At 38.6% G+C, this 15,680-nt stretch overlaps 3 protein-coding genes and 1 pseudogene across 4 annotated transcripts in view; 1 reads left to right on the top strand and 3 right to left on the bottom strand.

Annotated features, from left to right (window-relative positions):
• Positions 1-6,380, bottom strand: part of LOC133874929 (F-box/FBD/LRR-repeat protein At5g53840-like) — a 91,641-nt gene extending 85,261 nt beyond the window's left edge. Inside the window, exon 1 of the mRNA XM_062312863.1 lies at positions 6,217-6,380. The gene's annotated coding sequence lies outside the window, so the exon portion shown is untranslated. The remainder of the gene's footprint in view (positions 1-6,216) is intronic.
• LOC133874930 (uncharacterized) lies at positions 2,398-5,619 on the bottom strand. 2 transcript variants are annotated; one of them, XM_062312864.1, is made up of 3 exons: positions 5,010-5,619; positions 4,760-4,897; positions 2,398-2,843 (listed from the first exon to the last, which is right to left on the bottom strand). In XM_062312864.1, exons 1-3 carry the CDS (start codon positions 5,616-5,618, stop codon positions 2,715-2,717), a joined length of 876 nt encoding a protein of 291 aa, XP_062168848.1. In that variant the 5' UTR covers position 5,619; the 3' UTR covers positions 2,398-2,714. The 2 variants fall into 2 exon arrangements, with proteins under 2 accessions (XP_062168848.1, XP_062168849.1); XM_062312865.1 differs by lacking the exon at positions 4,760-4,897.
• A 1,055-nt stretch (positions 6,381-7,435) lies between the features above and the next one.
• LOC133875433 (galactoside 2-alpha-L-fucosyltransferase-like) lies at positions 7,436-11,058 on the top strand (annotated as a pseudogene).
• Positions 11,059-12,741: 1,683 nt separating this feature from the next.
• Positions 12,742-15,648, bottom strand: LOC133875406 (uncharacterized). Its single transcript, XM_062313533.1, has 5 exons — positions 15,525-15,648; positions 14,297-14,453; positions 14,043-14,152; positions 13,086-13,228; positions 12,742-12,983 (listed from the first exon to the last, which is right to left on the bottom strand). The coding sequence occupies exons 2-5, from the start codon at positions 14,439-14,441 to the stop codon at positions 12,941-12,943; spliced, it is 441 nt and encodes a 146-aa protein (XP_062169517.1). The 5' UTR covers positions 14,442-14,453; positions 15,525-15,648; the 3' UTR covers positions 12,742-12,940.
• Positions 15,649-15,680: the final 32 nt, after the last annotated feature.

Raw genomic sequence — 15,680 nt, 5'->3', positions numbered from 1 at the left:
GCCGGGTTGCACCCACACGGGTCGGTGGGTTTCGGGTCAGATCAATGGGTTTCGCTTGCTTTGGTTCTGGGCTAACGGGCTGTGGGTTCGAGTCCCTGAGATCTGCCGGATCTCCGCCCCAGCAGCCGATCACAGAAGGTCGGCGCCCCCTGGCTCACGGGTCCAAGCTGCCGGAAGTCCCTGGGTCGCGGGTTCGTGAGTTCCTGCTGGGTCACCACGGGTCTCCATAGTCGTCCTGCTCGTCGGGGTCACTGGTCCACGGGTTGTTGGTGCCTCCGGGTCTCAGATCATGGTCTGGTATCAGTCACGCTTGCTGGGGTCCGGGTTTCGGAGTTCATGGGCTGCATGGTTCGTTGGTCACGTGTGCCATAGTGAAGAGAAATAAAAGAAGAAGAATAAAAGAGGAGCAAGAAGGGAACCGGGTCTGACTCTCTCAGTTGGTCTCTCTCTGTCGGTCTCATGGTCTTAGAAGAAAAGAAAGAAGGAGAAGAAAGAAGATAGAGAAGAAAAGGATAGAGAAAGAGAAGTGTGCGAGTTCACAAAGACTTTGCTCTGATATATAATAGTAAGATGATGAGTGGGATAGTTAGTGGCAGTCTGTCGAGCTTATAATTAGTCAGAGTGGAAGAGTTGGTGAAAGCACTTCAGCGATTAGTATAAGCGGAGTGGAAGGAATAATTTATATAAAACTTGTTAATGGTGTGGAAAATCAGACGGTGCTGTTTTAATTAAAACATAGTGGAGATGAGTTGCAATAAAATAATTACACAATTTAATGCACCGAACAATCCTTTAGTCAGCAAGTTGGCTCTAGAATAAATATATAATAATAAGAAAAGGAGAAGGAAGGTGCTCGATGGAAGATGCTGGAAATAGAATAGATAAAATAAGGAAAAAGAATAATATAATGATGTCTAACAAGTTAGCTACTACATATGAATTTTTATAATAAAAAGGAATATAAACGTAGACTAATTGTCATTATATATATATATGTGTGTTATTGAAGAAGATGCGGTATATTGAAGACACTGAGTCATTTTAAAACTGTGAAGATGATGAGTGGAAGAGAATGAGTTAATATCAAAAATGGAATGGCGATGAGTGGACCGAATTGTTTAGGATAAATAATGTATCAAATCTTCTGCGATTTAATATAATCTGTGGGTATTTTATACATAGTCTTTTTACTACAGTCTGCCTTATTAAAATTATTAATCGGGTTCGTTTCATAAATAATATTATTATCTTAATAATATTTTAACATCATAAATTATAAACCAAATATATATTGCACAGTAATATTATATGCAGTGAATATTACACATTAATATTATTATGCTGATTAGTCTACTGAATAATTCTGTCAGTCTATTTCATTCAGTCTTAAATTCTAATTTAAGACATTTATTTAATTACTTAAAATCTGGGGCGTTACATCAATCAACCGTCCGGACGATGTGGTATCCCGTCCGGACGCGTGTGTCCATAAGGCAAGAATCGCAGTTTGAATTTGACCGTCCGAAAGCCTGACAGCTGTGGTCCGGACGCTGGTGCATCGTATATGGTAACTGACGATTCGACTTCAACCGTCCGGACATCTGTCCCTCATGGTCCGGACGCACACACATCTGATATGGAAATTACGTGTTGAAGTTCAGCCGTCCGGACGCTCCTCCCCCATGGTCCGGACGCACGAAGCCTGTTATGGAAATTACTTGCAGCGGACGTGCGTCCGTCCGGAAAATCGAGCCATCCCGTCCGGGCAATGTTCTTATACAGAAAAGATTTCTCCGCGAAATTTTCGGAAAAATCCTATCGCACAGTTGTCCGTCCGGACGTCCATGGTCCACCATCCGGACGGCTCCTAGGCAAATTTTGTCTGACGCTCATTCTGACCCCCAGACTATAAATATGGGTCTTTGGGCACTTAGAGCTGCAAGAATTCAGTGTGAATTCCATTAGAGCTCAGAGACGTGATATTTCCTCTGAAGCCGTTTTTCAAAGTGTGCTGCGCTACAAGTTGAAGTCTATCTTAGAGGTCGGCTCTAAGGTAAGGAGTTCCATTGAAGACCCCTTCAGGTAGGTGAATCTAGTTGGGAGGCGTTCGTGTTGGGTTACACGTTAGAGAGCAAGGTACGACCACTGCATCAGGGGTATGTGAGTGTTACTGCTTTGTATCTAGCTTTGTCTTCTGAATAGTAGATATCCTGAGTTTGGCTGCCCCGGAGTGGTTTTTCTCATATTAAGTTTTCCACTTCGTCAACAAAAATCTCTGTGTCATTTACTTTCCGCTGTGCATAATTTTTGTTGACACTTTGTGCGCACACACACTTTAATTTTAGAAGTCAATTCAATTTTTCAAAAAAAATTTCTTTTTTCATTTTTTCTATGTGATAATGCAGACATGGATACCAATTAATCTTATCTTAAGGGAGGAAGAACTGATTCTCTGCATTAGAATTAAGTGGAATCTAGGATGAAATTAGATATGCAAAGTAACATTTGTAATTATCTACAATTGGCTTGATTGGCTGGATGTTGCTTTCCTTTGAAGTAAAATGTTCTTGAAGCCTGTATTTTGCAATGGGAGAAAGATAGTGATTTTCTCTATGTACATTTGGTCTATGATTCTATATCCTACTTTTCAGTGGTAATTTATTTTAAAGTATCAAAGTTGTGGATGTGATGCACTGACAAGTATGAGAAAATCACTATCTTGACATGGCATACTCGACATCAATTATTTGCCCCGTAAATCCAACGAATTCCACCAGTTTGAGGCAATGATGGGGACACTTTGGAGCTTTTTGTACTTTTCTTCCACCCTTGGATTGGTACCACTACAATAAGAAATTAGAAATAAATGCATCAGAATTTGCTTGTTTAGAAACAAACCATTGAACACATACTACAATCATCATTAAGGAGCACAGTAATACTGGTGTCATCATCCCAAAATATGAACCACGAAATGTCCAACATTTATCAAGTACTGGAGCATGCCAATTCTTCATGGTGGAATGAGTCCGAATTTTCTACATAGGATTTGATTAGACCCATTGAGTTTCCACTCAGACCATAAAAGGAAGAAAGAAAGAAATATATATATATATATATATATATAGAGAGAGAGAGAGAGAGAGAGAGAGAGAGAGAGAGAGAGAGAGAGAGAGGTAGAAAAGAAAAAACAAACTTAACAAGGCTGATTTAGGATCTAATCACAAATAAACATAAAAAGACAAAGGAGTTTTTATAGTGCAGGTAAGGAAGTTAGTTGGTGGTATATTGTTTGGTTTCGTCAAGCTATTCCTAAACAAGCTTTTCTTCTATGGTTGGCTATCCTTAATAGACTTACCACAGGAGAAAGGCTTGTGACTTGGGGTTTTCAGGGAGATCCGCAGTGTTTGTTTTGTAGAAATGGGGTGGAAAGTCGTGATCATCTATTTTTCTCTTGCAGTTTTAGCTCCCGTATTTGGAAAACTTGCATGAATAGCTGCTTCATACAACATCCTCTTCTGGACTGGCAGGGTGCGCTTGATGAAGCTTGTAGAAAGCGGAAAACGAAGAAGCTGCTAGGTGTTTTGTGCAGGTTGATACTGAGTTCTACAGTATATATTTGGCGTGCTAGAAATGAGATCAAGGTTCTATGTCACCCAAGAACGGAAGAGCAGATTCTTCGCTTGAACTTCTGGGAGGTTCGAAAGAGGATCTCAGGAAAGGGCAAGTTCATAAAGAATATGGAGAATGTGGCTCTTTGTAAAATGTGGAATATAGATGAGATGATTCTGGTTTGAAACCAGGTTTTTTTTTCTAGTCCCTAGTTGTTCATAGAGCTGTGTACTCTGTTTTGTTGTTTTGTTTGGTCTTTTAAGACCTTTGCTTGTACTCTGATGGTTGGTTAGTAATGCAATGTTCACTGATTCATCAAAAAATAAAAAAGGACTATAGCCAACAAGATGGAGTGACAATAGCTGATATATAAAGATTATAAACACGAATACCTATCTGGCCGCAAAACAAAAAATAAGAGATACTTGTGGAATCGAGTGTATGATAGCAAGAAGGATTAGTTTACGGCGATATATAAAAGTCACATTTTATGGTTTTGTTTTCAACAACCCGATACCTGAACCGATAATACCAAATTATGCCTTTTCATATCTGGCCTCAACTAAAACACCCTACGAAACTGTCCAAAATCTATCTGGTTCTTTTAAATTGTTTTAGAAAATTGATAGTTCAGCAAGAAATCAAAAGGATGAACTGAAATCCTACTTTGAATTTGAATCAGAAACTGAGAAAGATTGACCATGACCCTTCAAGTCAATTTAAATACAACCCAAAGGTCTCCAGTGCATGCACGTAAATCCTCAACATAACGCGATATTCTATTATTAAATATTTCACGAGGAACCCAGGTATCTGCTCAAAATAAGTAAAACTAAAATTTATGAAGTCGTCATCCTCTAAATAAAGAGCATATATTCCTGGTGCAAAACTTAAACTATAATTGAATATGCCAAATGTTATGACTGCATTTTTTTTAACCTTATGGCATGGCAATGGACAAACAATATTGATGCGATAACAAGGTAAAGCAGAAGACGGTACTAATTTAAACAGTTGGCATGAAAGCTAAAAGCTTTATGCAGAGATATTAATACAAACCAAAGCACCACTAGCATTACTCTACCATCAGACACTAAATAATCCCAAAATTGGATAATTTACGCAGGACACAAGCATGAACATTTACCTTCAGTGTTAACCTGCACAAGATAGGAGCTGCTTTTAACAGGGAAGTCAACCCAAGAAGGCTTTCATTATCACTTGCATCGAAAGCTATCAACTCTAATTGCTTGAGATTACTTAATGTAGGCAATTCAATGAGCTTCTTATTTTTATGTATAACGAACCAAGAGTTAGAGAAAGAAAAGTAAAGTTCCATATTTCAAAAGGAAAACCTATAAAATACAAACAAAACCAACATAAATTTGCATGCAGACCTTGATCCTCGGAAGTTCCAATATAAGGGTCTCTAGCCGCGAAAGACAACTTGAAAACTCACAGAATTGATAGATTGAATATTCACAATACGTGCCCCCCAAAGACATTTCAACGAGGTTGGGTACATACCTAAAAGGCATGGTTATTTTTGGCCCAGAGTATACGAAAGATACAAGATTTTTTGCAGAAATCTCTAGGTTTTGTAGCTTGTGGCAGTGGCGTATCTCTAAGTACTTTAAGGGGAGTAATGGACCGGGAACTTTCAGATTGACAAGGGCAGCTGAATTTTGCACACACAGTCGTTCAAGAAAGGGGCAGTTGCATATGAAGTACTCCAAAACTTCTCCAATTACATTCAGAAATTTTAAAATGAGGGCCCTGAGGGAATTACACCTGGGAAAACTAAGAGTCCGGTAGAAGGGTGGAAAAGGGCAGGGATTTGAACTGACATGCTCAAAGCTCAGCTCAAGCCTTTGTACTCTCTTTTCGAATGCAAACTTGACCCAATGATCAAGATCATGTCTATAATCCACATCCAAATCAAAAGAAACTCTAAATTGATCTATAGTGGGAGCCCGATGCAATTTCAGTACACCATTCACCCACATCACATACTTGGTCCTTTCAATACGATATAATCTCTCCAATCCCCGTTCGCATCTATGGTCGTCCAAATAGTATAATCTCTCTTGTGCGTCGAAATTTAAATTAGGAACGAAAATCCAAAGCTTTTGCCATCGGCGAGAAAGGACACTAGCTCTCCCCGCCTCCTTCAGTGTCACGAGAGACAGAATGGAAACCAGAATTTCATCCGGCATTCCACTAATCCGATCCTCGACAAATCGTGCTCTCTAAGCACCCAATTCAGGTGCAACCACAACCATGCAAAAGGCAAATCTCAGTACAAAACACAAAACCAAGATAATTGGAACAGCAAAGCAAAAACAAAAACAAAAGGAGAGAAATTACCTCTTGTTTTATGTTCCCCATTTAAGGTAATATGTAACTAAAACTAAAGCTACAGAAAATTGCCAACAAAGAAAAATATGATAAATTAGCCCATCAAACAGTCTAAAAGTAACGAATATGACAAATGAGGCAGTGTACGAGAATATAAAAGATGCAAACATTCGAACTTGCGGCTTAAATTTGGAAAAACAAACAAAAATAACCAGAATTGTAATAGCGAAAGAGAACGGTGTGTACCTGCTCAAGGAACAGCCTTTTATGATACAAATAAGTTATATAATAAATTAGATGAAAAAACTGCAAACAAATTTGATGAAACCCTCGTTCCGTTGGATTTGCTGAAAGCACTGGAACCTGGATGAAGCAATTTGGGAATTAGGGATTCTTAATTTCTTTTATAGCCCTATGAGATTAATACTAGGGTCTAGGCGTAGCGGTGCTGGGCCTTGTGGAGTAAACCCCGAATACAGCCACACGACTTGGGCTCTGCATCTCGAATAGGCCTAGGGGTTCATGTCAAAGTACAATAAGAGCTTAATCCCAGGCTAATAGCTCACATATTTCTAGGCTAATTTAATTTTTTTACAACACAAAACCGACTTATGTTGTAACACCTAATAAATTTCTTGCGATGACTAAGAATATTTTGATATAAACATTAGTATTAAATTAAATTAAATATATTTTATGTCTAATTTTATATTCTCAATTTAGTTTGAGAAGTGAACCGTTCGAACTAGGTTCAAACAAATATGAAATTTTTGAAACTTTGAGAGTTTTTAAGAATTGTAAAATAAATAAATATATAAAATATATTTTTAAGAAGTATAACTAGCATTCAGGCGAACCCTAGAACCTACATTGGATTTGAAAGGTGCTTTAGCACCCAAGGCAGCATGTACATATGCATAAAAAATAATGAAGTAAGTCCAGATTTGTAGTGAAAGTTTAATTGCTTTCTTTTAGGGTGTGATTCGGACTTTCCAAGGAATTCTAAAAAGTCTTACTTCACATCTACTTCTTGTGAACTATAGCTTGTTCCAGAGGTTGGTTCATCGCTTCAAAGTGTAGTAGTTCAGCATGTTCTAAAACATCCTGGTGGATTTGGTCACACTACCTTTGGCAAATGCATGTGAATTCCATAATTGTTTTTCACAGCTTAGTTTTCATAAAATCCCAAACTTGTCCAATAATTTCTGCCTATAAATAAGCCGGACCAGTGAGTTATTAAAGACAAGAAGAGCGTTTAGACAGTCTACAAAGTAGTAAGTATAACTACTTACTAAGAAATAATACTGTTTTTATAAGTATTTTAGTTACTGAAGTATTTGATAAATTAAGCTTTTGAGCTATGATTATTAGAATTAGTGAGCCTAAGTATTTTATGAATAACAACATAGAAAATAGGAGAAGACTATTGCGAGGAAGACAATAGTAACATGGAATGAATAATCTATACTTTTCACTATTGGCGGGTTTGCTTTGATATCCCAAGTGGTTTTGGTGAGAGGACTTTGATCAGCATATGATTAATCTATAACGTCGCAGTTCACAGTCCAACACTGCTCACAAAACTACTCTTCTGCTGCAACACGCCCACCCATTGATCCAAACGGACGAAGATCTGGATACCCATTTGGTCCAAAAGGGACCTGAGCCGGATCTTGGCAATACCCAGATGAGAGTTTTACCAATATGAAGAGGCTCAAGAAAAACCCGGATGATGATGATGATGATTTAGCAAGGCATCCGGATTCGGATACCCACACTGTTCTGGTAGATCCAGATAGGAAATTGGGGTCCAACCCGATGAGGCTGATGGCGATCATTGTGGTCTGTCTGATGGTTGTTTCGGTTCTGTTTTCAGTGTCTGTGGTTCTCAATGACCCACCTTCAGATAGCATTAGGGAATCTTCAGAAAAGAGGGTTCTTGAGGTGGAACCCAGTAAAGGTACTTGCTTGTTGGGTTTTTATAAGGTTCTAAGTATTAGACTGAGTTTGAGTATGTTCTAGTGTTAGTGTACTTGATTTTGGGAATCTTTCTAGTTCGGTTTTTGTCATTGAAACTTATATGCGAAAATGTTGCACTGCCATGGTGAATTGTTGCATGTTTTGTTTTTCTGTTTGACGGTTTGTGCTGTTCTCTATTATTATTATAAGTAAGAATCATCTTTTGTGTTGGTGAAATGTTGGAAGAACATCGTTTGGTTTACATTCTTGAAGATGTAGCATAAAGTGTGTCTCTTGGATTTGATTTATGTCATTGGTATTGAGAGCAAGCTCAACGCAAACTCAATTCATTAGATCAAAGAAATTCTATAGCTTAGTGACTACTTGGGGCCGGCTATGTTAGTCCTTTTTCACCATCAAACTCAATCTAGGGCCATGACTTCTGCCTAAACCATCTGCCATCATGTGTTTTCTAACAGCATCGACTTATGTTTTTGCTACATTTAGCTTTAGTTAAATCCACCCTATAGGTGCGGTATGTTCTTCACCGTGCACAACCTAACTATCTCAGACATTGTTATCACATATTATCCACAATATTGCTATCCTCCCCCTCTTACAACTGCATTGTTTCCATTCTATTCCTTTATGTTACCACTTGTTCATCTCGATGTGCTCATTCCTGTTATATTTACATTATGGCCACATTACTCGGTGCAAAACATGTTTACATTTTTGGTGTATTTATACAGTTTTCTTATTACTTTGGATAGACTGGTTTGAGGCTATTTATATTTTCTGAATTTGCTTCATGCATATCTCAGATTATGAAACTTGCTTTACTTTGATATCCTTGATATGCTCTAGTTTTAAATTCCTGACCTTTCTTAATCTGTCTACCTGTGTTAGATATTGGATTGAGGGAAGCAAACCACACCCTAAAGATTCTGTCAATGTCCAAAGAATTTCAGGCAATAACTACCTAGCTAACATTTGGAGAAGATATTTTTGGAAGTCATCTTTCAAGGGGGGAAATAAAATTGTATGAATTAATTGAATTCAACCTAAAATATGTAGGATTTCACTTGTGTCTTACTTTTAAGAAGCAAAAAGTGATGCTTGGTTGTATGATTTTATAAATGCTCATGAAGTTAATTACATCTCTTAGGTTTGATTTGTCTGCTTGTACTTTCTATTGGTACATAATAAGTGTATCTTCTTTCCTGTTCTAGCTCGTTATGGTTCTCATTGTTGATTGCTATTTCCAAACTCTTGGGAGATTATGTAACATGGCAACATTTTTGTTAGTTAATGAATTATTTATTTGGTTTACTCTACTGCCAATTGATCTGTTTCTTACTGCCCAATAAGTTGTGCTGTATCCATATTGATCATGGTCCGTTGCTATTTTACTTGTATCTCTGAGTGACATGATTTGTCCATGATGGTGTTGGTGTACTCTTCTAATTCCTAGGTTCAGAAGATGGTGTCTCTCAGTCTACTGAGGTGCCAAGGGATAAATTGCTTGGTGGCTTACTTTCTGCTGGATTTGATGAAGGATCTTGTCTTAGCAGGTATCAGTCAGTTAAATATCACAAGGAGCCATCACAGAAACCTTCCTCTTACCTCATTTCCAGGTTGCGGAGATATGAAGCTCTCCATAAACAATGTGGACCGTATACAAAATCCTATAACAAAACCTTGGAGCAACTGAAATCTGGTCATTACACAGGGCCCTCAGAATGTAATTATGTGGTATGGATTTCCTTTAGTGGATTAGGGAATAGGATATTATCCCTAGCTTCATCGTTTCTTTATGCTCTCCTCACAAACCGTGTTCTACTTGTTGACCCTGGAGTTGATGTGGCTGATCTTGTATGTGAACCATTTGCAGAAGTTTCCTGGTTCCTGCCCCCAGATTTTCCACTTAAAAATCAATTCAACAACTTCAATCAGGAATCTCCTCAGTGTTACGGGAAAATGCTGAAGAATATTACAATTACAAATTCCAATAGATTGACGCCACCTTTTGTGTACCTCCATCTAGTCCATGATTATGCGATCATGATAAGCTTTTCTTCTGTGATGAAGATCGAACTTTTCTGCAGAAAGTGCCTTGGTTGATCATGAAAACAGATAACTACTTCATCCCATCTCTTTTCTTGATCCCATCTTTTGAGCAAGAATTGAGTAAGCTCTTCCCAAAGAAGGAAACAGTTTTCCACTTCTTGGGCCGATATCTTTTCCACCCCACAGATCAGGTTTGGGGACTTAATACCAGATACTATGAAGCTTATTTAGCTAAAGCAGATGAAAGAATAGGCATCCAGATCAGGGTCTTTGATACAGGTACTGGTCCATTTCAGCATGTATTAGATCAGATCCTAACTTGTACCATGAAGGAGAATCTGTTGCCAGAAATCAACAGAGAGCAACATTTTATTGGTCCATCTGGAAATCAGAAGTCTAAAGCTGTAATGATGACTTCTTTGAGCTCCAGGTACTTTGAGAAGGTTAGAGACATGTATTGGGGATATCCAACTGTTACAGGCGAGGTGGTTGGCATTTACCAGCCAAGCCATGAAGAGTATCAGCAAACAGAGAAGCAGATGCACAACCGGAAGGCATGGACAGAGATGTATTTACTGAGCCTGACTGATGTGTTGGTCACGAGCTTGTGGTCGACTTTCGGGTATGTGGCTCAGGGTCTTGGAGGGTTAAAGCCATGGATACTCTACAAGCCTGAGAATCGGATCGCCCCTAACCCACCTTGTCGTCGAGCCATGTCAATGGAACCTTGCTTCCATGCACCTCCGTTCTATGACTGCAAGGCAAAGATGGGGGTCGACACGGGTGCACTTGTTCCTCGTGTGAGGCATTGCGAGGACATGAGTTGGGGCCTTAAGCTTGTGAATCATTAGGATGAACTGTAATCATGAGTGTGTGTTCTTGTAACTGTCACAATGATGTTGCATTTTTCGGGGGTGCAAAAGAAATGGTATTTTGGTTATGTAATGAAGTATGTGTTAGAGCACTCCCATCAGTTTCCTAACCATTTTCCCTATATTTAGGGAACAAAACCACTTTTTACTTCCCTATAAAAAAACACCACACAGTAGATTCCTTAAATTTTTCCTATATCAATTAAATAATCTTTCTTTATCTTATTTTATTATTTTTTCTCTTTCTTATTTTATTTCTTTATTCTTTTTTTCTCTCTTCCTCTCTCTCGTCTTCTCCAGAAACTTCCCCCACCTCCTTTCTCGCCTCTGCCTCCCTCACCATCCACGGCCTCCTCAATCCTCTCCCCAAAACCCTCTATCTTCAACCACAGCAACCTCAATTCCTTGCCTTTCACCGAATTCCTCTCTCCTGCAATTCTCACAATTCCCCCAATATCCTCTGCCTCTCTTTTCCCGCATTCCAAACACAGCCTCAAGTCCCGAGCTTTTTCGCCGACGGATCGCCCGGTTTACTACTTGCCGATAGCGACAAAGACTTGATTATTGGCAAGAAGACGCCGCTGGCCCTCGTTGATCGTCAATCCATAGGACAACTCCAAGGTACTCTTGCCCAGCCATTTGACGAAGTAGGTGGCGATCCTATCGCCCAAGCCAGTCTTGACGAAGCCGCGGGCGAAGAAGGAGATGACGATGAGCCAGATGACCTCGTTGGTGAAGGTGGAGAAGGCGTAGGAGAAGGACAGGGTTTTAGTGACGACGGAGACGGTGAGGCCAAGGAAGGCCCAGGCTCCGACGAGCAGGGGGTTGAGGACGAGGCCGACGATGGTGGAGATGAAAATGGAGAGCAATTGCCATGAGGACGAGGCCGGTGATGGTGGGATGGTGAATTTGTGGAAGAGGAGGGGTGGATGGGTGGGAGGCGAGGTTTGAAGCCGAGGGAGAGCTTCGGCAATGGGGGGAAGATAGAGGAGGAGGAGAGAGATTAAGGAGAGAGCTATTTTTTTATTATTAAAATAATGGGTTGGGAAGCATTGTTGCTTCCCAACCAAAAAACCCAATTTTAGGGTATCTGTTGGAGGTTGGTTTTTGGTGTTTTTTATGATATTTTCCCTAAACATAGGGAAGGGAACCAGTTTAAAGAGTCTAATGGGAGTGCTCTGTGGGCAATTAGGATCAGGAACCCTATAAGTGAGGATTCCAGTTATTATCATGTCCCCTCTCCTCTTTCGAGGGGGGTTTGTGACTTGTGAGAGAGATAATAATCATTTACAATTATTTGCTTGAAGTATAAGTGATTTGGGCAGCTCGAAGTGTAAGTGATTTGAACAGGTGATTATAAGAGACCACTTGTAGAACCCACCTAACCGGATAGGTGGTTGGACAATTCAATTTTTATTTGGTCAGGTGAGTATTACAAGTAATCTCCCACAATTACCTGTTCGAATCGTCTACAATTCAAACAAATAATTATAGACATCCCAACCTAAAAGAGGGCTCTAAGGCACAAATAGTTAGCCACCCGATGGCCTTCGGGCCCAAACAAAGGCTTCCCTGATCAGGCTGGATTTCTTTAAGCAAGGAATTGAAAGAGATCTGTTTTCGGGCAATAAACAATGTCTTGGGGAATGGGAAAGCTCAAAAGTTGCCCTCTTCCTTTTATTCGCGCAAACACAGGCGGGCATCATCTCCATTCTTAAACAATGCAAACATCAAATACATTGGCAATTTATCTTTGCAGTTTGTCCGTAACTCATTTTTTAAACACTTTGTTATCCTTCATTAATTTTCTTATTATGAACCGCGTGGATCCCTGCCGCATCCACACCTTTGATACTTGAACAAATTACCATTGAAAAAGTAGGATATAGGATCCCAATTTCACAAACCAATATACATAGAGTAAACCAGTATCTTTCTTCAACTGGAAAATACAGACTTCAAGAACATTTTACTTCAAAGGAAAGCAAAATCCAGCCACCGAGTCAAATGTAGACATATTACATATGTTATTTTGCATCTCAGATTCGTCTGAATTCTAGTGCAGAAAATCAGTTCTTTCTCCCTTCAGATAAGATGATGTGGTATCCATGTCTGCATTATCAAAGAAAAAAAAAAAACAAAATATTCTCAGCCAATCTCATTACAGGGGAACGCTGATGTAAAGGACAGAAATCAGGGATATGGAAATCATACGTTGATTTGAATGGTGCACTGGTAGCTCCAACAGGTGTGTTAAAGGCAACCTCCTGAAATGGCCCAGCCATCTTACCCCGTGGAAACCATCCAAGATCTCCACCCTTCTTTCCCGATGGACATTCTGAATATTCTTGAGCTAACTGCAACAAGAAAGAAGACAAAAGGCAAATGAATAAACCCTCAAAAAATTCTATCAAAGGGGTTGAGTGTATTTTTCGAAGCTCATAGTCTGAATAGAGATCTACATCAGAAAGCTAGGCTGGTAACTTATACAAGCATTTTACTAATAAATCACCGTTATATGTCCAATTTTCAAACAATTCACAAGAAAATAAAAACTCTTATCTGCTTTTATATACAGAAAGACAAAAAAGTTTGGGACACGTTTTCTAGTAAAACTGAGCACATCATTGCATCAACCACGATAATTGTCAATATTGTCTCCCTCCTCCCAGAGCATATCTCTGGGGTCATCTTCCAGAAAAGAAAATGTCAAATTACTCTTTTCTTCTTTTTTAGTTAACTGGTTTTGTACCTTTAGAAAACATCTAGTGCATGCTTGTGGTATCAACTATCAAAGTTGGAAGATATTTTGCTTGTTTCTCCAGAGCCATCATGGTTTCAAAATAATGGGAGTCTATATAAAATTAGCTTCAACCAAAGAGAACAAATGAAGAGGGTTTTCCAGATGAGATACTAAAAAATGCATGAAACCAAAGATAACCACCCCCAACTTTACTTCAATGACATTACTTGAAAGAATCAATGTTGGAATGTAAAACTACAACAAAGAGCAGAAGAAGTTTGGGAAACAGTTGCAGCTTCTAGCGCACTAAAGTAAAGGTACAGAATCTTCATATGATAGGTGTTCAAAATAAAGAGAGAGCAAATAAATTAAGGAAAAAAATTAAAAAGAAAGCTTCCTGAATGATAATATTCTAGATAAAGATTAACCTTTGCAAATTCAGCAGGTGGAACCTTATCTCCATTGCCGAGCCAACCATCCTGCAGCTTCTTGTATGCTTCATTAATCTTCCCTTGCTTCTCACATAAGATATGCCTTGCTGAACAAATTAATGGCCAGAACAAAAGGCGTGATAGTAAGGATTTAAAAAGAAAAGAAAAACAACAAAAAGAAGTTATAATTAAGAAGAAAAAAAACTCCTCAATAGGGCAAAGGGGACAATTCAACAAAAAAAAAAAAAAACCTTTGACATATGTGCAGGTGCCAAGCCCATCTGCTGCCTTCCCACCTTTCCCTTTACCCTTTGATGTATTCTCATCAGCTCCACCCGCTGCCTGTTTTCCCTTACCCTTTGCTCCTGAGTCCTTTGACTTTGCGTCCTTCCCCATTTCCAGGCAAACCTAATTTGTTTTAGTCCAAGATGCAAATAATATTATAAGTACAAGGAATAACCAAAACCTAAAAATTCAATCAAACCCCGATAAACATCAATTACCAAATGCAAAGCTAATTAAGGCCACAAAATAACATTCATGACAGAAGCAACTAAGAAACAATATATTAATTGTCATGTACACAGCATGTCAAAAATACAAGTACCAAAAAGATAAAATAAGGCAGGGAATTGGATTAAACATACAATGATAAAGAATTAAAATGAAATGGACCAACAAAAAAAAAAACTCTAAATATGGAAAATCAAGCACCAAATCATGGGCTCCACAAATTGAAGAATTCAGGATGCCTTCAAACCAAATTGAAACAACAAATACTTTAACAGCTTACTCAATTTCAATAAGAAATTTCGTTGGTAATCGTGAGAACAGCTTACAATAAGAATTTTTCACGAAATACTGAATGCTCCAAGGCACGAGGCTTCATAACATTTATGTTAAAAGTGACTGAGTTTGTCTCAAACGTTTCAAGATATTTTTATCATAACTGATAACCCATCAGAAAAATAGTGATAAGCTATCACCTAATTCCCAAAAGATCCAAGCTTTCAATCACAAAACTCAATAAATCCCAATATTGGATAAAATTTCCATATGACAAGAAATCAATCCCTAAATATTCTTAACGACTCCAAAGCGAGAACATGAGCTTCTATCTTCTCAACATGCTTTTTCCTTTCTCAGTACTTAATTTCCACTAAACCACCAAAAAGAAGAGCATATTCAGAGCTAAACTGAAATGGAAAATGAAGAGACAACTAGGGTACATACGAATTCCATCATACTCAGATCGGAATCGAAAAACATAAGCTAGATAAACCGAATCTCATTATTATAAATGTTCAGAGCTTAAAATTATATTAAGCACAAACAACAACACCCACAAGCAGAAAATTAGAAGCACGGTGAAATACTGGTAAAATCAAATGAATTTCGTGAATAAAATAAATTCGAGGAGGGAATTCTCTGGTTTAGGATGAGAACGATCTAAGCTTGAGAGTTTTGTTTTTTTGTTACCTTCCGAATGGATCAAAAGCCGCAACCAGCGATTCTCAGGCTCGAGGTACTAGCAGCCGAAGGAGTCAATATAAGCTGAGGCTCCCTTTTAACTCGAATTACCCCTTCTTCTTCTTCTTCTTTTTTTCTTTTTTTTTTTAGAAAATTACAGTTTAG

The sequence above is a fragment of the Alnus glutinosa genome, chromosome 8, assembly GCF_958979055.1.
Source record: "Alnus glutinosa chromosome 8, dhAlnGlut1.1, whole genome shotgun sequence".
Taxonomy (NCBI): Eukaryota; Viridiplantae; Streptophyta; class Magnoliopsida; order Fagales; family Betulaceae; genus Alnus; species Alnus glutinosa.
The sequence above is the reverse complement of the archived record's forward strand: the minus strand, read 5'-3'. Positions and strand labels throughout refer to the sequence as shown.

Coding starts and splice junctions, on each gene's coding strand:
- LOC133874930 (XM_062312864.1), bottom strand. CDS start 5,618: ATGTGGGTGAATGGTGTACTGAAATTGCATCGGGCTCCCACTATAGAT. Junction 4,898..5,009: donor TGGAACTTCCGAGGATCAAG/GTCTGCATGCAA, acceptor CATAAAAATAAG/AAGCTCATTGAATTGCCTAC. Junction 2,844..4,759: donor TGTGCAGGTTAACACTGAAG/GTAAATGTTCAT, acceptor TTCTTATTGTAG/TGGTACCAATCCAAGGGTGG.
- LOC133875406 (XM_062313533.1), bottom strand. CDS start 14,441: ATGGGGAAGGACGCAAAGTCAAAGGACTCAGGAGCAAAGGGTAAGGGA. Junction 13,229..14,042: donor CACCTGCTGAATTTGCAAAG/GTTAATCTTTAT, acceptor TTCTTGTTGCAG/TTAGCTCAAGAATATTCAGA. Junction 12,984..13,085: donor AGTGCACCATTCAAATCAAC/GTATGATTTCCA, acceptor TTGATAATGCAG/ACATGGATACCACATCATCT.